Source organism: Sebastes umbrosus, chromosome 2 (genome assembly GCF_015220745.1).
Source record: "Sebastes umbrosus isolate fSebUmb1 chromosome 2, fSebUmb1.pri, whole genome shotgun sequence".
Classification (NCBI taxonomy): Eukaryota; Metazoa; Chordata; class Actinopteri; order Perciformes; family Sebastidae; genus Sebastes; species Sebastes umbrosus.
In genome coordinates, this window is record NC_051270.1 from 15889329 (window position 1) to 15913097 (window position 23769).

Sequence of the window (23769 nt, forward strand, 5' to 3'; positions counted from 1 at the left end):
CTGAAATTCTATATAACTGAGCCATAAGCTATATCCGACTGTGGCCAGACAATCCTACAGACAATGCCTATAACAGGTTCATTGTTGGTTTTGGTATTTTCTGGGGATTTGTTTATAAAAAAAAGAGATTAAGATAAAGGAAAACCATCATTATCTTAAATTCCTTCTTAAAATGCTTGGTATGCAGGTGTACGAAATACTGTATATATCCTGTTTTCTCTCTCTCAACTTTCATGCAAATGTCTGGGACCAAATCATAAAAAAACAGTCAGTTGAACTTTAAGCAGCTGTCTGTCAATTTTATTCCTTCTGCATCTTCTTGACATTGTGGCTCCTACCCTGGAGGGATGGGTTTCTGATGTCTACTGACATATCAAAGTTGAAAAGACAAAGAAATAGTTTTTTTTAGTAACACATTTTTGTGCCGTTCCCTGTCTAACCTCACTTTCCCCCCTTGCATCGCCTTGAGACTTCAACATGCTTATCAAACTCTTGTACCAAAGGCATTGAATACACTTGAAACATATTCAATAGCGTGGTTACTGTTTTAAATGCAAAAGTGATCTCACTGAAAACAAACCTAAACAAATTTCAGCTTTTTTTAAATTAATTCTAATAATTATTAAATAATTATTCATGTTTTATTGAAAACTGTATTACATGTTGAATAGTATGCTTGCTTGTAAACAAATATAATATATATTTTTGTAATCATGCTTTTTATAGTTTCCTTAAGAAAGATGAGTACAACAACCTAAACCATAACAAATGAAGTAATATGTACATATAATAACAGATAGAAACTGTAAATTGAAAAACAAAAAAACAAAAAACAAGGGAGGAGAAAAAAAGGAAAGAATATATATATACAGTATATATAAATATATATAAATAAAATACAAATATAATTAAATAAATAAATAATAAATACATAAAAATAAATAATAATAATGAAGAAATATAAATAAATAAAACTAAATAAATGAATAAAATAAATTCATACATCAGATTCCCAGTCATATTACTTTACACAATATGCAAAATATGTGGGGGGGGGGAAATGCTGTTTTCACTATCCATTACTAGTTTTAGTGTGAAACGTACATGCAAGGATATTTTTCAGTTACCAATACTAAACAAATATGACAACTTGTATGTGTCTGGTTAAGAAGAAGAACAAATTGCAACCTCTAAACATGCATCACTGTGTAACTTGTGGAAATGTATATGCTCTTTTGTGAGAGTGATGTGTAAACTTTGTGCAGTGCAGATTAACTTAAATGTTGTTGCTTTGTTTGAGGTGACCTTCAGTTGTTGTTTGGTGTTAAAAAAAGGAGGGAGGATGACGGGGGAGAGATAGAGGGAGGGACGGGGACCCTGTCCTTGCTCCTATCGCCACGGGATCGGTGGCCTGGCCTGACCACTTCCACAGCCAGCACCTCAACCTTATCCATCACCACTAGATAGTTATCACACCAGGGAGGGAGGGGGTGTGGGGTGTAGGGGTGAGTGCAAAAGAAAGGAAAGGGGGACTTCCTGCACTAATCACACACAAACACACTCAAACCGGAGAAACACAGGGAGGCAGCGACAGAGAAACACAGACGTCTAGAAATATAGATATATAATGTATTCTTCTCCATGTCAGCACCAAGAGACCTCCCTGACACTATTAATGAACTCAGCCTAACTACAGCCAGCTGGAGACGTGTGTGTGTGTGTATGTGTGTGAAGTGCAGCTAATAAAACGAGACAGATCCACGCCTCATTTCTGCTCACTTATGTTTTACATTACTAGAAACTAATAATAGGGAAAGCGCTTTGCCATAAAGAGCTACAGAGCGTAAATAACACAAATGGTGAAATGGCTCCTCATCAAATAATCAACATACACACACACACACACATATGCATGCACACAATCACATACGTACATAGACACATGCACAAAGTCACAAATGCACAGCTGGACTATGATAAATTGCACTAAGATAAATTCTCCAATGGGATTCCCATGTTGCTGTGTCTCCTGAATGTGTAAGAAGGTATGATGTTTAGCCATAATAACTTGTGAGTTTGTCTTTTTCAAAAATGACCGTGGTCAAAAGTTGCTAATGCAGCTTTAATATGGTAACATGTACGTGGTAACGATACATCGATATGGATCGATGTGTTGATTTAATGATCAGCGATCCAATAACATCAAAGTGAAAACATTGATATATATCGTCATCTTTAAGATGACGCCTTTATTTTGAAATTCCCATAGCACGTCTGTTACCATTACCGTCCAAGCGCACCTCCTTCCTAAACATTCAAACAGTGCTTAAACATGAGAAATGTGGCACTTTATAGTGAACAACAGGAGGTCTGTTTTTATTGTTTCATAAAAAAGAATAGATTGTTTTTTATTTAAAGTCCCGGAAGAGCCCAGTAATAACATTGTCAAATCATATTTTAGTTTTTTTTTGTGAGTTTATATAATAAATAGGCACATGATATTGTCACATATCGATCGCAGGATCCTCAATTTAATCGATTTGAAATCGTATCCTGGCAGACTTTGTGATATTAGCAAATATAGTATCGTTGTTCAAATAATCAATATAGTATATTATCGTGGTGAAACTTGTGATTTACATCCATAGTAACATGAAAGTCCCTAAAGATGCAAAATGACATTAAAGTAAATTTACAAATAAATCATTGAGTGCCTGTCCCAGCACAGATCTCACTGGTTGGACAAGCCACACTGAATTGATGAGGAACACAAATGAGAGCAGAGCATGGGATATGTGTTTGATATACACACACACGGTGGTACACAAACATTTGATAGTAACATGTAGCCACATAGTCACACACACAGTATAGTACTCACTGACATACAGTACAGACACTAAACGACTCTGTGCAGTAGCCCCCAAGAGAGCTGTCTGCCATGTTTTAATGATGTCATTCTTCTTTAAAAGGAGTTTTAAAGGATCTCTGCTTTCATCAAGAGCCATCTCCAGTGGGACAAGAGGGGGATGTTGGGGGTCTTTAATAATTAGTATGACACTTTGTAAAATTATTACTCTCTTTCACCTCTTGTGCATGCTCTATTGCTTTTCTTTTTTTCTCATTCTTCCCCCTTACAGTCTGTCTCTTTTATATTCCCTTTTATATTGTTGCGCTCTGTTTCTCTGCCTCCACCTGTTCATGTCTGTCATGGTGCTAGCTTTTACCGTCTCACCTGCTGTTTCTTGGTGGCAATGGGGGGCAGTATGGGCCGGGAGAAGCAGCGGGTTCCAGTGGTTTTGATCCATGGGGATCCGAGAGTCCCAGGGAAACTGGGGGACGTTGGGCCAGGCATGCCCAAGAGACAAGCCCTGCCCCTGGGGGCCAGCCTGGTGGGGGCCTGGTACTTAACCTGCCTCAGCAGTAGTTCCATCTCATGGGGGGCTGGCCTAAATGGAGAGTTGAAGACCCCGGCTTTCTGAAGAAAGAGAGGGAGAGAGAGGTTAACCCTATATCATGGAGAAAGTGAGAGATTGAGAGAGACACAGAGTATCAGTTTGAGCAATGGGATGTGATTAGATGCATACATTTAGCAACTGACCATGCATTAGATGCATTTCTGACTGGCTATGAGGATATTACTCTTACTCAAAGCTCCTATAGTTTCATTTTAAAGAAGTGCTTATTTTCAGGTGCATACTTGTATTTTGGGTTTCTACTAGAACATGTTTACATGCTTTAATGTTCAAAAAACGCTTTACTTTTCTCATACCGGCTGTGCTGCAGCACCCCTTTTCACCCTCTGTCTGAAATGCTCTGTTTGAGCTCCTGTGGGGGAGAGTAACTCCCTTTGGCGTGGACTTTGGGCTTTGCAACTTTGCAGACCTTTTACACGCACACTAATACAACACTATATACAGTAACACACTAAAGGAAAGAGGAAAAGCACAAAAGCATAATAGGTTCTCTTTAAACAACTGCAGTGCAACTGAAAATATCATGGAAAAGATAAAGACGGTTGCCCACCCAGATTCAAAGCAAGGACGTTGCAGCTGGATTATTATTAGTTGGGTTGTATTTCATGGGTTTTGAGGCACCAGAATGTCCTCCTAGGTGTTTTACTCCCCAAACACTGTAATGTATTAAGATCCATTTGGAGTTTGGGAAAATCTGAAAGTAATTTTGTTTATCAGGGGGACCATCAAATAATAGAACGGCCACCTCCTGGGACAGCTTAAAATGAAACCAACAACTGTTAGACATTTAAACTATTATGGGCAATATTCTGAGGTAATTTGAAACATCAGTTTTGTTAACAACTTTATCATATAGTTTTTCATCAAAGTTTTGCCTTTTATTGTCCTTCATAATATCCATATTAACCTAAACTTTGTGAAATGCATCATTCTGTGTCCCTGCTGACAACAGTTGTTGATCTTTACTGCCTCATAAACCATGGCTCTCGGCCAACCAAATGCTTTTGCCAGGTTAAATATTTGGCTGCAGCAGTTCAGTGTGTGCACTTCACACAGATACACAGATAACAACAAATTACTACAGGGGACAACCTAGCTACATCTGTGTCAAATGTGGCATTATACAAGATGTGAATCTAGTTGTTCACTAGAACAACACACGCACAAATACGCACATGCAAAACTTTGCCAACCCTGTTCTGAAGTGGGGTAGAGATTTGCCACAGACGGCCTCAGTAATAATTATTCAAATCACAGTGATCCTTTTGCCTGTGTGTTAATTACCAGACCAAAGCTTTGAGTTGGAGGACTCTGTATCTACTCTATATGCTAATAACACCGCTTGCTATTTAGGCCACTCTAAAAGACTGGGACAACGGAGAGAGAGGAGAGAGAAAGGGCATAAGTGGGAAATTGCTCCAACTATATCGACCCAAACCTCACTCTTTTTAAAATAACATATTAACAGACTGGTTAATTAGTAAATGTTTCATTATTATAACATGAGTGCTTTTGATTGTAAATGTCAAGTGTTTCAGAATGAGTAGAGAGAAATTAATTCAACTCCACTGACCCTGATTTTTTTAACCATGAGTTGTGGACACAATTGGATAACAGCAGATTTTTAACTGATGCGTCCCCATCTTGGTGCACTTTTTTGTGCCAGCACAAAGCTGACAGCACAGCTACTGCATTATTTTCTTTGGGTCAAAATGGGTGGACCACCTCTTAAAACTAGAGCAATTTGACTCCAGTTAGCATTTTAATGTGATTAAACCAGAGTCACAACTGGTTGAGATTGACGGGTGTTTCTTCCCAATATTGCAAATAAAGTGTCTTTCCCTTTCAGGTTGTAAAAGAGAAGAACCTTCACCTTCATATATCAGCAAGAATTGAATTATTGAGGGAAGTTCACAGCTATTACGTAATCATGTAAGCAGCCAGATCATTGCTGTTCAACACTTGCAGTCGCAGCATCGTTGTGTTGCTGCCCAACTGTAACTAATGCAAAGCAAATTTTTAAATCGCACAGTAAATAAAATAAATATTGGCAACAGACAATAGTTTTTTATATTATGAATATATAATAACAAAATCAATTAGGTACATTCTACTACAATTAATTGAACTTGCCTTCTTCTAAAACAGTTTCTAACTCAGTGTTTAATCAAGCATAAATTCTATTTTTAAAATGTCACATTGAATGTCCTTGAAAGAATATTTTGGGTGCTGGAAGTTGCACCGACTCCACGTGCTGATACTGTATTCCTCTATTTACAAATGTATTACTGCACTACCACAGCAGGACTGCACCTGTTCCTTTGCATTCACACTCTCTTTTAAGAGCTTCCAATAAAGGTTCTCACACTTAAAAATATCACAAAGACAAAATGTCAAACAAGAAAACATTTGACTGTAATCAAGCACGTCAGAGTGTGTTGACTGAATACAATGTACCCTCAAAGTTGTTCATACAATAGACCGCTCAGCAACATCTTAAGAAGGGGCTCCACTCAAAATCCTCATTCTCAGGATTTTCTGTGTATTTAATGACATTTCTTGTACACACCTAACTCAAACAGGAAGGGACAGAAGGCTGGGGATACACAAACACATACGTAATTCTCGCCACTCCTAAAGACACACTAACACACACACACGCACATGCAAGCCCAAAAGTACCAACCTAGCTACGGGAAGAGCAATGATGTTGACCCCAGGAACACACCATCTCTGTCTCTGTCATGGGGACTTGGGGCCTTTTGGTAAGCTGTGTTTGTGAGTGTGAGTGTGAGTGTGTGCGTGTGCGTGTGCGTGTGCGTGTGTGTGTGTGTGGGCTTAGGTCCGAGAAGTGAGGAAGGATGAACTGTGTGGGAGAGCCATCTATTCACTGCTGACAAGGTCAGAGCTACGAAGGGAAAGAGTCCCCTGCCATATGCAGAGAAAGAGCGAGAGAGAGAGATATAGAGAGAAAGAGATGGACAGAGGGCGGGGAAGAGCACGCAAACTTTTCTTCTTGCTTTCTTTCCTTCTAGCTTATTCATAAAATACACATTATATTTATATATAAATTGTTAAAAACCAATAAACCAAAGCATTTGGAGAGTCAAACATGATCGGACAAAATGCAAACTCTACCGCACTCCAGCGTACACCAGCTTCATGATAAAACGTTTGGAAGTTGTGAGTATGTTAGCGTCTTAGGTGAACATGGGATACCTGCAGGAAGTAGGTAGCAAGCCAGATGATGACGATGCTGGCCGTACAGACGTGAAGGAGAGAGAGAGCGACAGAGAGAGAGAGCGAGAGAGAAAGAGAGGAGTAGTGGTGCTGAATCAACAGTGACCAGTGTGCTTTGTCTTCATTATGATCCCAGTGGGGAGTCACAGAGATGCGTGGATGCCACACACACATACAGACATGCACACCTGTGCCAGGGGAAGCACTAAAATACTCCACTCAGCACATCAGAAGAGCCATGAGGACACATACTTACTCATACACACACATTTACACACAGAGACCTCAGCTCCACACAGCCCACCTGTGTTAACGAAAGAAGTAAAGAAAGAAGACTTTTCCTTTTCTCTCTCTGCAGCCTGTTTCTGGAGGAGATCCCTATCCTTAACTTATATCCCATTGCCTATATGAGTCCCTGCATCTTTAACTGTGCATGTGCATATGTGTGTGTAGGTATGTGTGTGCATCTTAGTACAAAGTTTCTAGTGAGTCGGTTGCCTGAACTGTATATTCTCTTGGACAGACACAATGACATCAGATACAGTAACCACACATTTGCTTTAAGTGTAAATGGGTTAACAGTGTGTTTTCTGATGTGGCTTCACATACATGCCTGTAACCTTAGTTAAGGTCACTATGGGTTTTTAACTAGAGTACTATAATAACTATATTAATTGCATTACTATACAATTATTGGAATTATTACTTAATAATTACTAATTCACTGCTGTGAATGGTCTACTCTGCACACACAACATTTATTGCACATCTGTCCGTCCTGTATGCTGTATATAGATTGGTGATATTGGGCTATATGAATAGAATAAAGTTGACTTGACTACTAATTATTAGTACAATTATAATAGTTGTTGTAGATATCGATGGTGAGTATAAGAATTATAACCATAAATGTGCTCTTTTCAAACTTTTCTGTTTCAGAGATACTGAATATGAATGATTGTAGAGTGTAGGTTGTTGTATTAACTTTTTATATGTGATCAAATTAAAAAGATGCAACACTATCCCTGTGCTATTTGCCTTGTTGAGTTACATTTGGAGACACAGATCTTTATTGAACAGCAATGACCAGGGATAAATTAGATAAATTAATTAATTAATTGATTAATCAATTAATTAATTTAATGGCAGGACATTTTTAATAACTACTTTAAAGTGACACTGAAGAACTATTTTTAACAAAATTAAACAAGTAAAGATATTTTGTAAAACAAATGACCACTGAGTTTAAAGAATCATTAGCTGAACCACCCACTACTCACTCCTCCACTTAACAGACCACATTCATCCCACTTGTATCACTACTAGTGACTGCATTTCACTACATAACGGTTGCTGTTACACTGCAAACTGAAAACATAATCCTGTTGCTGTTACTGTTATTAGTTTTGACTCTCAGTCTTACATGTGCTGGTGCTGGTTGCTGTTATAGCTTGTAGTTTACATGCTCAATATGACACTGCTTTCTGATTGAACACAAAAATTGCATTGAATGAAGCCATCAAGTCAAATTAATTGTAATGTAGAATATTTCTGACTGAACCATTTTTATGTAGCTGCGGTTAAGAAGGAATCACAATTTAATATCGGCCTCTGGTCAAATATATATTTGTATATATATTGGTCTGTGAGATTGTGTGTGTTTTCCTGTAGACCAACCTGCTCGGTACTGAGGAGGTGGTGTAACCGGTGAGCTTGGTACACCTTGGCTGTCTGTTCCTTCACCATCTCCACACAGTCTCTCTCTCTCTTCTGGAGTTCCTCAAGTTCACCCAGCTCCATCCTACAGGACACACACACACCATTCACAGATGTTTTTGCGAATCAAAATCCAAACTTCCAGTTAATTAATGTACTTTGTGGGTATTTGACAGGGATCAGAGTCAAATATGAATATAATACATATGCATTGTACAATACATTCAAAATCATCTTAGATATAATTCTCTGGCTTTATAAGTGGTCAAATCAATCTAAATCAAACAGGAGCAATAGTTAATCATACACTAATGTATGTTTGCTAAATGATAATGACTGACTGGATACTGAACCTAAATTTTATTTTATTTAAATGAGATTACTGGCTATAACAATTATATGAGACTAATGTTTTGATGATACCTTTGATACCTTGCCTGTCACGTTACACATTATCTGGAGATTTAGCTGACCTTATATCTTAACACTATATTAACAAATGGCTTGTGCAAAATGTAGACTTCATGCAAGTACATTTGTGCACGTGTTAGAGTGTATTTGGAACAGTCTTTTGTCGTAAAGCTGACAACTCCCTGTAGTGTCCTTCAGATGGATAAAAAAAACTGCCTAATGGTAAGAGAGAGACTGGGACAGAGGAGCTATGGGAGAAAAACAGGAGAATGAGACAGCTTGGAAGGAAAACAGCAAAGTGAGAGCGCAAGAGGCTATAAGTGGGAGGATGATGGATATATTTCATCACCGCAGCCAGGACAGGTCTGTCTGTGACATCTGTTAAGCGAAGCTGGCTAAATGGGATGCATTAAAAGCCCATACACAGCAATTTCATTCCGTAATCACACAGCCTTATTGTTACAAGGAGGTGATAACTTAAAAAGGGAATTGGAAACAATTACTAAAACACACATGCCATGGTAATGTGAAAACACACACACGAACACACTGCTAAGAGTAAAGCCAATCTAATTCCACGAGAGCAATACCAATAAGAGTTTAGCCATAGCTCATCAACAATCCTTTTTTCTTCTCTCCTTCTTCTCTACTGTTTCTTTCTCTGCCCAACTTCTGTTTTCAATTACAATCCTCCACAGAGGAATCAGAATATTCATAGTGTGTCTGTAATGTGAGGTTAACACATTCTGCGGCTACTCTGACATTTAAAAAGAAATCACAACACCGTTCCCGTTGCCTTTGCATTCTCATTCCTTCCTCAGCACCAGATTAAATTACAAAATAAATGAAATATGCAGAGCACTGTGTGTGTATGCGTGTGTGTGTGTGTGTGTGTGTGTGTATGTGTGTGTTGAGAATGAGAGCAAGTCTCAATGTGTCTGTGCGTATTTATGCAATATTAAGCACGGTAATTTAAGACCGTGTGTATAGATGTGTGGCTGTATGTCTATATGTGGATGTGTGTGTGAATATAGTTAATATAGAGGTTGCTTGGCCTCGATTTGTCCGCCTGGCTAACAGGGATATTACTTATTAATGTGAAATATAAAGTGTTGGTTTATTGTGGGACAGTCTGGTTCACAATCCAATTGGTGCATGCGTATGTTTACAGTAAATGTGTGTATTTCTGTTCGTTCACGCGTTAATACCGCCTCAAAAAACAGACTGTCAATGTTTTCGGGGGTCAGGACCTGTCTATGTGTGTCTGAGCTGAGAGTGTTTAAGTGTGACTGTATCAGTATGTGTGTGTGTGTATCAATGTTCATACACTTTTGCTTGTATGTGTGTCCACACGTCTGTGTGTGTGTGTGTGTGTGTGTGCGTGTGTCAGGCTGAATGGGTGACCTTTGCTTCCCTGCCCCCAGCCCCAGTGTTATTAATTGCTGTGTAGTGGACAAAAGCCAAACAGATTTGTAACGGCTGAAGGCACCTCGATCTGTGTCGACCCAACCAGCCGCCACAACATACAACCCTCATTAGCCTTGTTGGGCACGCAGCACGTGCCCTGAGTGTGTGCGTGTTTGTGTGTGTGTGTGTGTGTTTGACTGAGTGAAAGAAAGAAAGAAAGAAAGAAGTGTGGCAATCAACTGGTTTGTAATTCTGTTATATGTATTGATGTATTGTTGTCATATCTGGTGTACGAACCTACGCTGATGCCTTGGTAGGAATCAACTTGGTCAATATACCTTCACTTCTGTATATAATTTTTTTTTACAGTGACTAAAAATCTAACTTTTGTGTATTTTGAGATCTATTCTGTGTATTTACTGTAAGTGAGTAACACTTTCATTCAAGATTTTACTTACCGTCAATTATACAGTATACTGACAATATACTGATTGACTATATTGGTTTAAATGCTGATAAAGTCATGAATGTATCTCCCTTGAGTGAGAAGATCGGAAAGCAAAATGTAAATGTACATAATGTATATAATCATTGGAAACTTTATTTAAAAAACACAGGAGTTTCTCAGTGACATCCCTGGTCTCTGATTAGAGGGTGTTAAAATTCCTTTTTTAATAAATGTCATGATAAGACCCAACCATTCGACATTGAAGGTTGATTTAAAGCAGTAGATGACGTGTTGAGCCATTTTTAAACCATGAAATGCTCATTATTGTATTTCAACGACAATCAATGTCGTCAATCAATTTTTCCACTTCACAGTTTTTTGAGTTTTTAAGGAACAGTGTGCAACAATTAGGGGGATATATTGGCAGAAATGGAATGAGATATTAAGTATGTTTTCTTTTGTGTATAATCACCTGAAAATCATTGCGTTTTCATTACCTTAGAATGAGCCGTTTCTATCTACATACGGAGCGGGTCCTTTCTTCATTACATTACATTGGACTGCAGATTTTCTCCCCCATCCCTTACATTAAAAGCGCATTAGGAAATAGTCTCCTCATGGCTAGTATGAACAGAAGGAGTGATTAGAGCAAGGAAAACCTGTTTCAATGTACATGTGGGCCCCTGATTATTGTTTTAAAACCTATCCTGGAAAAGATATTTAGAGTTGATAAGAGATAAGAGTATTACTACAAATGTGCTCCAATTATCATGTAAGTACATTACATTATAGGGATGCATCGATACCGATACCAGATCAGATATCGGGCCAATATTGACTCAAATAGCTGGATCAGATATTGGTGACAATGGGGCTGATCTATTTAATTCAATTCTATGTTTATATACTATATACATTATATACTAGATTTTTAATTCCTGTTTAATTTTTGTCCAATTTGTTGCTGCATTAAAAAGCTTTACACTTTAATTGTAATTCCTGTAATTTTTGAAGATTTGTTACAAAGTTGCTGGAGTACGATTTATTATTTTAATAATAAATATCAATTCAGTAACTGTATATCTGTATTTATTTGTGACATTTTGTTTAACAAAGTTAAAAAAGAAATGTTTAAGTCAAGCCTGATGTTGGCTTACACATAAAAGTATGATCCCAGTCACGTCCACACAGTGAGGCATCCAGCTTATTAATTAAACACTGGTATCGGATCATTACTCGGTATCGGCCGATACCCAAAGCCCAGGTATCGCTATCAGTATCAGAACTGAAAAAGTCAAATCGGTGCATTCCTATGAAATTATACATTAATAAAGTTATTTTGCACATTATAGCTTTATTTTATTATTGCATATACTCCATTATAATGATTAATTGGATGGTTATAATGTGCTTAGTATGCCATATAATGCAGTACGGGCACTCTGACTCCAGATTACTTTTGCTGGCTGCTGAACTGTTGGACAAGCTAATCAAGCATACTTTAACTACTCTATTGAAACTCTAACTGACATTTTCACCCTGGACTGTTAACTTATTTAAATCGCTAATATAGTACAGCTAAATTTCTCACTTCTTCCTAAATTATTTACCTCCTGGTTCACAACGGGGCGTCAAGGGCTGACGGGATATCAGAGAGTGAGGCATTGTGGGACAGCAGGCCATACCTGCGGTCGCCCAGGCCAGCACCGGAGCAGCTAATTGGCCAGGTTCTAAATATTTAATGGAAGCTTGACCTGATTGGCTGTTTTAATTGCTCCAATTGAATGATTCAATAGCTGGCAAGGAGGGGGTAGTCAGACAGTCAATTTAGACAGTGAACGGCTCAATGTATCGAGCCTTCAACACCCTCATAACACAGTGTTTCCATTTAAGTGACTGACCGATTGATTAACTAATTCACTAAAGTAGTAAAACTGATGTTACATTTTACATACTTTTCTCCATTGTTTTACTCCCCAAAGTATTTCCCTAAAAAGGGGGGGAGAGCACAGCATCCATATTTTACTTCAACACACACACACACACACACAATATACAAATCCAATCAGACTGAAGGAGTGAACTTGTCTCCACCCAAACTGGATCAGAAAGAAAGAGCAGCAAAAGAAAGACTGACGCATAGAAGCAGAGAGTGATCGCAGGGCAGGCGTGCAGGCAGGCCCGCACTCTCTCCACCATCGCAGTTCTCCTTTCATGAATGTCCTTGAGAGGGACACGAGAGAGGGAGGAATGAAGAAGGCTGGAGTAAAGAGAGACAGGGAAAAAAAGTGGAGAGAGGAAGAGAGACAGCATAGCACCAGAGGAGAAGAATTAAAAAAACACACTAGTGCTGCTCAGCCTAGCAACACCAAGTCCATAAATTCTCCCTTGTTCTCTTTAGGATAAGTTAAAAAGATTTTTGCCATGTCGTTGCAACATCACAGGGAGAATTATTTATCTGATTATGGCGGTAATAATTACCCAGCTGTTTATTGCAGATAGAGGAATAATTCATGCAGTCAACAGGCCGTGTTGGTGGCGGCAGCGATGACACCAGCACATTTAGTAAATATGCAAAGCGGGCTCGCTCCGCTTTCCTAATTGCCCCCATCGTCCCACTGCATGCCCTTATTAAAGCCCAGGAACTTTAAGTGTCTCCCTGACAAAGTGATAAATTGTTGGGGTATCAAGGAAAACTGTGGCAGAGTGGGGACCGCACCGGGGTCCTGACTTCATTAGGCTATGCAGAAGGAGAGGAAGGATGAATGAGGATGGACACTGAAGCACAGTGAACCGGTGGCAGAGAGAGGGAGAGAAAGATATGGAGCAAAATAGATTGAGAAAGAGAGAAGGGGAAAGAGAGAGGCAGAGATTGAGGGAGGGAGGTGTAGAGAGGGCAGGGGATAGGAGAGGGTAGTGTAAGTAGCGTGCCGTGTATTAGCTGGATGCTGTACCTAATGAAATGACACAGATGGTTTCGTGTGGGGGAGATCTGTCATGAGAGAAAAAGAGGGACTGAAACAGAGAGTCAGAGAGAAGAGAGAGAGAGAGAGAGGTTCGGCAGTCTATGTATTACTCCTATATCATTACCATGCGCAGCCGATCAGCCTGCACTAAATGGGGACCATTAGTCCAACTTTGAATAATTTATGTAGCAGGTTGGACAGACAGACAGACTTACAAGCGGGAGGGAGCACGCTGGTGGATTAAAAAGCGGACCTTTGCGGGGTGAGTGATCAGGCAGCGTGCGATCCAAGGGCTCAGCGGCTAACGCGGAAAGGATATTTTAAATAAATGCCGGCACGGCGTTAATTGATCGTGACCCCGGCAGCACTAAATAAACATGTGATTAACTGGAGAGAAAGTGACCTCAACACCCCAAACCACTGTGGAGGAGGGGCTGTGTGTGTGTGTGTGTGTGTGTATGAGGAGACTGGGGATGTCACACAGTTGATAATGAAACAGTAAAAACAAAACAAAAGTAAAATGACATTACATCTTGTGCTCCTTGAATATATTTTTTTTACAATTCTTTAATTCCACATTTCTCTGATCTAGTCTTACTCTGCCGTTTGTATTTAATTGTTTTAAAATTTAAAGATGATTTTTTTTTTTTTAAATATACCATGTAAGAAGATGACGAGATTGGAAAGATGTGTATGGCAGTATAGCAAAATTTAATACATTATTGTTTGTCTAAGCAGGGTGAGGTAAAAAAATTACTACATACAAATGTTACTGTTGTGAGCTCAAGATAGTTTGAGACAGTTGGCACAAGCTGTGTAGCCTTTGGTGTAATTACACATTACAAATATAGTTTCTTTAGGTCTTCTGTTAATGCTTCTACATACTTTTTAGTCAAGTTTGATAAACTAGCCGTATATGCTATATATTTATATAGTGACTAGGACTGTTTCCCGCGAGGTATAGTGGAAAAGATAAACTACTATAAGCACAATTTTACCACTTCTACATCTTTCACTACTGCTATAGTGTCGAAACACGTGTTTCACAAGTTGTTTTGTGTGCGTCGCTCTTTGTGTGATAAAATGCTAAAGTGGCAACACTCTTAATGGACTTTAACAGCCTAGCTCCCTCCTACCTCTAAAAGGGGCAAGGAGTGTGGAGGAAAGGTGGAACGCTGGTGGGGACATGAGGGGGGGAAAGTCAGTGATCCAAGGAGCACTTTAACAAATTTACATTTAATTTTAGCAGAAGCCTAAAGATATTTTCCGGTAAAATATATTAGCAACATTAAAAATGTGACTATTAGCTAAACGTGATGGTTTTTTTTGTCAAAAATAAAAGATGGCGTATCTCTAGCAGTAAGCCCTGGAGCACAGGATGTTTTATTAATGCACGAGCTGCGGTTCAAATCAGAGGCTAATTTTTAATTTCTTCACATCGTTCACTTCTCTCTCTCTTAGCCTCGAGCACTTTAGAGGACTTCTCTCTCTCTTTCCCTCTCTCTCTCTCTCTCTCTCTTCTTTCCTTTCTATCTCTTTGTCTCTCTGTCTCTTTCATTCCTTCACTTTTCCTTTCCTCTTCCCCTGTCCCTGTCCCTCTTCCTCTGAGGTAACAACTATGCAAGTACAGATCTTACAAACACCTCTCTCTCTCTCTCACACACACATACATTTTAAGGTTATGGGTACACAAGTACACCTTTTAACCAACTGCCTTTACACTAATCAAATCAATTCATCTTGACTGACGTGTACCAGCTGACTCCCTTCCAGGTCACAACACATATAGGGTAAATAGTAGAAAAACACAGCAAGACAGAGAGTGAGTCAGAGGAGAGAAGTGGTAAAAGACAGGAGAAGTAAGTGAAGTAATGTATTAAACAATTTTCTTTACACCTTGACAATATGGTACACCTTGTTTACTTCTTGTCGCTAAGGACAATTCGTATTGTGCAGTATGTGTAGTATTCAGTCAATTGATATCAAACTGTCTGCTCTCTTCAGCCTCATTTACAGCACTATTTGTTTTTTTACCTGACAAGTTCATTTTTCATGGAAAGTCCTTCCAGATAGCTCTTGCGTGCGTAGAAGTTATGAATATACTTCCTCACAAAGAATCCTCTCCATCTCTGCTGAATCTGTGAGGGATTAAAGCAGGACAGACATTTTAAGAAATAAAATAGAAATAATTTGTTTCACATAGCACAGTGAGGTAAAGCATTATGGCATGTTATATAATGCCAATGTTGTTTGTTCAGGTCTTAATTTTTCAGATTTCTTTTGCTCTTCTAACAGACATTGTTATGTGTCTTGTCATTGTATTTGCTGTCTTAATACGTCTTGCCAATGCTACTTTTCATTACTTAAACTTGCAGGGGACACATAAAAAACAACAACATTACATTACATTACATTACATACAGATGTTGGTATTAACATATATGGGAGAACAGGTTTAAACCGTGTTTAACCATGCATGCCGTTTTTTCCTCTGCAGTGATGGAGGGACAATCCGAGGGAGGACAGACAGCTGTCACAGCTCCTCACGTTTAACTGTATAAGTCCACATTGATTGTGGAGGCTGCAGATTAGCTAGCACACACACACACCCACACACACCAGTGGACCGTTTTAAAGCAAGGGGGCGGATGTCCTTCAGACTAATTAGGAGATTAAAACAATGGCAGGTAAAAGAATAATCACACTATGAGAAGAGGGAAGAGGAGAGGAGAGGTGGAGTGGAGGATGGGGGAAAAACAACAAAGAGCAAAATGAGAATTAGCATTGATCTGCCAGTCAATAGATAATTTTAAATAAAGTAATTGCCGCCTCCCGAGTTCTTGCTGACCTTTGTTGACTAGTGAAATCGATGCTGTTGAATCTAATACAAATCCGAGGTGCGGCATGTAAACACTGGTTTCTATTACGGCCCTAATACATTATCCTCTGTTAGCTACCGTGCCGTGATAAAGACAACAGGACGGGAGAGGAAAAAAAGAAAAGAATCAAAATTGATTCAAAGGAAGTGTCACAAGGGGATTTTGAGATGATTGTTTCTCCCTTTGTGTCTCCCTTTTTCTCTTTCCCTTGCTCTCTCTATTTACACATTGAATATTTCTTTGGCAAATGACGGTCTGTGGGTAGAGATGTCCTTCACTCATTCACTTTGGCACAGGGTCTCTCTGTCTCTCTCTATTTCCGTAAATCATGTTAGAAAGCCTAACATACTTTGGCTTTAAGTCTGGCATACTTAGTAAAATCAAAACTTCTTCTTTCATCTTTCAACAGGTGGCATCATAGAAAAGGACAGGTCCAGGTTTCACATTTATTATTTAGAACTATTTTCAACCTTCTGAAGTATTAAGTTACACATTACCCATGATATATCTTTAGGAGTACACAGTGTAGTGCTCAGGGACCAACTCCACTGCTGGTCCAAAGCTTTAGTCAAGGGCAGTGACAGCAGGAGTGTTCCTAATACCGTCTTTTGTGATGGGAGAAAACTGGAGCACCCAGAGAAAACCCAGACAGACACAATAAAATGCACACTCTGCACAGAACAGCCTCATTTGGCCCTTGTGGGGTTCAAACCTTCTTGAATTGCTAACCACTGAGCCACTTTGCTGCCTTATTCACATATAATCATTTTCCATTAAAATTCCTATTGCTTGCTTTAGGAAACTGTGGTTATTTTATATGGGTAATAAAGGCCTCTAACTTCAGAAGCTTCTGCTTTGCTCTACATGGTGACATCACCCCTAACCTTTTGCCCCCGTGACCTAAAAACAGCTAGGTCAAACACTACTCCCGGATCTATGTCTCTCCTATTATGTGACATTTATTGGAACGACACGGTGGTCAGCTTTATTTGTTTGGGTTTCTATTAAGTGTAAAACTTGAAGCCCTCAATTTCCAGGCTTTTCCACCAATATGAAAATACTGCGACCACCTCTGTCCAGCTGGACGGCGGCACACCCTCTTCAATAAACACTAGTGGATTTTTTTGTTGGCCTATAAAAACCTTTAATGGTTTAGGCAGAATGAAACTGTTAGGCAAAAGTGTCGGCTATATGGAATTGTAAAAATATAAGGTTTCTGTGCAATATCCTGGTGTAAAAGTGCCAAAGCATCAGTCACAGCCACGGTGTTGTGATTTATGAGTTGAACGGTAGTACCTGCTGAGGGGATAAAGGGAGCATTTGATGGACATGAGCTCTGGAAGAAAAAAATAAAATAAATGTTACTAAAACTAAGATACAAGCAAGGTATTCATATAAAGGATTCAGAAGATACTTTAAACAGAGGGCCTCTTACCAAGCCAACGTATTCTCACACAACGCTTTGTATGATATTTTACGAAAAAGTTATTCCTCCCTTTTCGTTTGTTTTCCTTTGAATGTCCAGCAACACGTTTAAATTTCCGCTTGTTACATGCATATAGTCTTTTCAAAATAAACTTCCTTCTTCAGAAGAAACAACTTCCTTTGGTTTAGGCAAGAAAATTACTTAGTCAGGTTTCAGATTAAAATGATTTGGTTAGGATTAGGCAACAGAAATACTTAATTAGGCTTAGGAAAAGATCGACTTGGTTAGGATTAGGCGACAAAACTACTTAGTTAGGTTTATGCAAAAAAAAACGACTTAGTTAGGTTTAGGAAAAGATTATGGTTTGGCTTAAAATAACTACAGAAATGGTGTATGGAAGTAGACAAATGAATCAACGTTGACTTCTGGTTTCACACGGGACACGAGCGCCGGTCTCCTGGGCAAAAGTGCAGCATTTTTTGTACTGACGAACTAATGTCTAATGTGTTGAGACATAATTAAGATAACTCATTTTGAAATAACATAATCTGATTATTCCCTTTTGTGTATTATACCTGATTCTAATAGGCCTAAATGATGCATATAACTAAATTGTACAGGAATGTCAACATGATACCACATGTTCAAAAAGGTAAGAAAAAAAAAGACTGCATGGAAGATTTTGAAGTTGCTACGATGGACAATTTTTTGCAATGAAGTGGTGCGATGAAGTGCTTATTCACAGGGCCTCCCATTCACAGCACACACAAAGACACACTGTGTCCCCCCACCACGACACTCCATTTGCTAAAACAAGACACTGTGGTGATATTTACCCTGACCGCCATCTCCTCGTAGAAATTCATCTTCATGATAAAATATGCCGCCTGTGAACACAAAGGGAAAGATGGCGTTACATCTTGTCTCCCGGCCCTCTGATCTGTCCACAGCAGGCGTCAAAGATAAAGAGCTCTTTATACATAATACATTGCAGAGAGGCAGCGCAGATAGGGCCACTGTAGAGGGGAGAAAGGAGGAGGGGACGGGGGCAGAAAAGGAGAGAGGGAAAGCAAGAGAGACAAGAGGAACAAGAGAAGAAGTCGGGGGGATGGAGAGAGAAAGAGAGAGAGAGAGAGTGGTTAGCGGGACTTTGTATCAAGGGGAGGACGGTACTCTCTTAATACACCAACGCAGACAAGGGCCAAGAAAATCTATGGTAGTCAAGCAGCGAGCTAATGGAGATGTATGACGGCCAAACGCTCTCCTCTGGATTTCATAATCAATGACAGCCCTGCCAGAAGTGACAAACAAAAGGCCAGAGAATATTCAGCGGCGCACTCAACGAGGCGTCGCGCACCAAACGTGCCTGCCGACCACTGGGGGCACATTTCAGGAGCAAACTGGAGAGTACGCCATAAAAGGGATTCATATCTCAACACGTCTTTTTTAATAATGACAGGGAAGAGAGGGAGGAGAGGAAGGGGAAGGAAGACAGAGACTTGAAAGGAGGTTGTAAATTCAGCTTGATGTTTTGAGATGAGGCTTTGTGCACGTCACATTACACATGATAAGGTCCGCAGGAGTGAGAGAGGAAAAAGACAGACAGAAAGAGAGAGAGAGAGAGAGAGAGAGAGAGAGAGAGAGAGGAAGAATAGAATCTCTCAGGGCTAATTCAAAATAGTGCACTGTGGCAATTTTTAGTGATTCAAATTAACGCTCGTCTGTTTCCAAATGAGACCAAACAGCCTCTTTTTAGCCCATATGTGTGTTGTGACACATCCTTCATCGTTTATTTCAACACCCCTCAACCCCACCCCCACCATACACCCCCCCCCTCTCTCCATTTCTTGAACGCCTCCCAAACGGCGGCTGGCAGTTATGCTTTAGCAAACAGTCAATTTACAGGCATGATAAATAGCTTGTTGTGATACGTTTACAAAACTCAATCCAGGGGAAAATTATACGTGAGAGCGCTGGGTATTGGATCCGGTATCAACAATCTGTTCAATTAAGAAGCAGTTGGAGGCAATATGCTGAAAATGGGGCCTTGTTTTACTAAAGCACACACATATACACACAAACTCCTCTACTTTTTCCTTCTCTCTATTCCTCTCCACGCTTTTTTCCATATACATCCCAGGAGTTGCGATATAGATGGAATTCCTTATCACATTGCATCATATTTCCTAAGTGCTAATTTCCCAATGTGTAATGAGTGAATTATATTTCTTAAGGTCAGACGCAGGGACTTAGGAATATAGCAATTGAATTCTAATGCATGCTATCATAACATAATCAATATATCTATAGCCGTTCCCGGCGCTGGCTTACCGTCACCATTTGTCTGAAACGTGCCCTTGCTGTGAAGCCCCGCCATATCTTCTGTATAATGATTGCCTTCTTGTGCAGATGGCTGTAAAAAAAAAAGAAAAGTCAATTTAGGGATAGGATTGGATGTGTATTTTTCACTAGTTGAATTTAAGGAAAACACTGGAAAAAGTTATTCATATACACATGGAAGGAAATTAAATTGTCTGTTTATGCGCAGAAAATATATAATTGAGTACAAAACAAACTAATATTTAAAAAGAAAGAACATTTAAACCTTCTAGAAATATGAGGGACCGACAACAACAAAAAATAGTAAAAGCTACAAGAATTGCATTACTGTATATAATGCAATATAATTAATATAATCCCTCAAATCATGACTGCTATGATAAACTGTGATCTTTTCTTTATGAAAAACAATAAAGAAAAGAGTGCTTTTGCTTTCTGCATACAAATGTTAGGTTGTAAAAGGACTTCAATTAAAAGGTCAGGGCAACATTACGCTTACAAACACACGCTCTCACAAAGACACACACACACACACACACACACACACACACACAGAACATTTCTTCTCCTCCAGGCTTTTCGATCATGCCCGATGAGCCTTTCACCCCCTTTAGTCGGCGGCACACATTTGTATTCATCTTCAAACATACTCTAAATGCAAGTCCACTGCGATTCTCTGCCTCCAATGAGGCCATCAATTTCCAAAAGGCCATTCATATGCCCAGAAAATCAATGCTTATAGTGGGGATAGCACAACCCCGGAGTTGCACTTAGGCAGCTAAAATTGTTGCTAATTATCCACTTAACGCATTGATCAATTAACTAAAGTAATCTGAATTAACCTACTGTCTGGAAGTTTGTCTGCTGACCCTGCAGAATGGTGCCGGGGTCACAGTATAGGAACAAGCACAGACATAGGGACATTCATTTCTCTGTGTGTGTGAAAGGAGCACAGAGTGCAAGCGACATTTATTCCTCCAGGCCATTTGCAAAGCTCTAGAAGTGGGATAATTATGAGAGTGAGCTAGTATCAGGGCTTCCCTTGAAATTAACTCTTAGGGTCCTGTCTGAATGTTTTTCAAACCCTGGGGGGAAAAGCAAACCTCAAATTAGTATATAAAATATTAAGGCTTGTATTGTTTTTTTGCCTATGGCATATGAAGGACTATACCAAAAATGACTGGTTTACAGATTCACATTGGACCAACACACATTCACCACACACACTGTAAGCTACTGTACTGTACATACCTGAGGTAAGCCCGCACCTTGCAGGCTCTGAACCAGCTCTGGATCCGAGTGGCGGCCTGGTATTCCCTCTGTCTGTTCTCCTCAGCTTGGCTATAGACATACAGACACATATTAACATAATAAGTGCACTGTTGTCTCGTTATCTTTTGATATGTTTAGATACAATTTCTTTTTTTCTGTACTGTTTCTTTTGTATGTATTTCATTGTTTTTATTGGATTGTTTTCCACTGTTTGGTTAGGTTTTTCTGCACATTTTGTGTACTTGTTGTTGTTGTTGTTGTTGTTGTTTAACTTTTCTTGTATTTTTAAAATTATGTTAGTTTAGATCTTTCTTCCTTTTTTGTTATATATTTTTTTTCTCCTGGGGTTAGGAGGTCCTGTGGCTTCTTGACCTCTCTTGACACATTTCATGTTTTGTATTTTTTCATTGACTGGATTTTGTGCAGTTTTATATATGTGCAAATAAATAAACACAAAAATAAAAAATAAAATTTGGATCAGTACGGCTCACACGATGACAAAAGAACTTTTTCATTTTGGTGGCCTATTTACTGACACAATAACTAGGTTTTGAAGCATGAATTCAATGTTTTGGGTGAGTTACTATACCTTTTGCAAACATGCAATAAGAGTTGTGATATCTCATGAAACAGTTGTGACAATTGCAGTTTAGAGACTGTTAAGACTGTTTTTTGTATGTATTTCATTGTTTTTGTTGGATTGTTTTCCACTGTTTGGTTAGGGTTTTTCTGCACATTTTGTGTACTTCTTGTTGTTGTTATTTAACTTATGTTAGTTTAGATCTTTCTTCCTTTTTTGTTATTGTGTTTTTTTCTCCTGGGGTTGGGTAGGAGGTCCTTTGTATAAGCCTGTGGTTTCTTCACCTCTCCTGACACATTTCTTGTTTTGTTTTTTTCATTGACTGGATTTTGTGCAGTTTTATATATCTGCAAATAAATAAATAAATAAATAAATAAATAAATAAATAAATAAATAAAATAAAATAAATAAAATAAGTAAATAAATAAAAATAAATAAATGATGATGATGCCATACAAACAATACTAGCATCTGCACTTGCAAGTACACAGTCAGGCTTTGCTGTGTGCCCTGTGTGTTGTTTGCTCTGCAGGTGCTACAGTTTCATCGCCTTACGGCTGTTTGCTAGGTAGTATAGCGTCAAAACTATGATAGCTAACGCTTAGAACAACAGAACAACAACAGCCACAACGGTACGTTTCATATCTTTAATGAAACGTACTCATAACGTTACATGAAACGTACCTGTTTGTGTAGAAGTACGCCTTTTTGAACTCTTCAACTTCACTCTTTATTTTCAGCAGCTCCGCCATGTTTCGTCGCCAGGCGACAGTTTACTTGTTGTCTTGACAACACAGCAGTTTCCCCAAGGTGACGGAGATGCATTCACTGCATCTAGAAAGTAGGAATTTTCTTTTCACGACATAATTAATAATGCTTACTTCACTGAACCTTTATTTATATTTATATTTATTTATATTTTTATATTTATTTATTCGCAGATATATAAAACTGCACAAAATCCAGTCAATGAAAAAAACAAAACAAGAAATGTGTCAGGAGAGGTGAAGAAACCACAGGGTTATACAAAGGATCTCCCACCCAACCCCAGGAGAAGAAAAAACAATAACAAAAAAGAAAGAAAGATCTAAACTAACATAATTTTAAAAATATAACAACAGTTAAACAACAACAAGAAGAACACAAAATGTGCAGAAAAACCCTAACCAAACAGTGGAAACAATCCAATAAAAACAATGAAATACATACAAAAAACAGTACGGAAGAAAAGAAAATCTAAACATATCAAAAGATAATTAGACATCAATAATTGAAAGTGATGATAAATTCTGCCTCATAGAAATAAAATAATCATATTTTTTATGATTTTTTTTTTAGGTTAGGCTATCTGTTCGGTTAAAGGCACCTGCTTATCTTATGTAGCCAATCAGGATGGAGTACTGACATGCAAAATCAGCCTGTTGGTAATCTTATTTATATTAGATAATAACTAATGTTTGGATTTTATTTTGATCATTCTGACAGATAGCTGTCAATTTGTCTGTAAATTTCACTTTAACTATCTTTTGAATCTCTGAGTGTTTTAAGATAAAGCACCTCTCTACCCTTTAGACTTCACTTTCTATCTAACTGGATAATCCTGTTGAA

At 38.7% G+C, this 23769-nt stretch overlaps 1 protein-coding gene across 1 annotated transcript in view; it reads right to left on the bottom strand.

Moving 5' to 3' along the window:
- spata17 (spermatogenesis associated 17) overlaps positions 1 to 22993 on the bottom strand; it is a 41045-nt gene extending 18052 nt beyond the window's left edge. Inside the window, exons 1-7 of the mRNA XM_037789637.1 lie at positions 22846 to 22993; positions 21561 to 21650; positions 20301 to 20382; positions 18806 to 18856; positions 15699 to 15802; positions 8394 to 8517; positions 3236 to 3478 (exon numbers count right to left, since the gene is read on the bottom strand). Of these exons, the coding sequence (XP_037645565.1) occupies positions 3236 to 3478; positions 8394 to 8517; positions 15699 to 15802; positions 18806 to 18856; positions 20301 to 20382; positions 21561 to 21650; positions 22846 to 22913 (762 nt within the window). The 5' untranslated portion in view covers positions 22914 to 22993. The remainder of the gene's footprint in view (positions 1 to 3235; positions 3479 to 8393; positions 8518 to 15698; positions 15803 to 18805; positions 18857 to 20300; positions 20383 to 21560; positions 21651 to 22845) is intronic.
- Between the last annotated feature and the right edge of the window lie 776 nt (positions 22994 to 23769).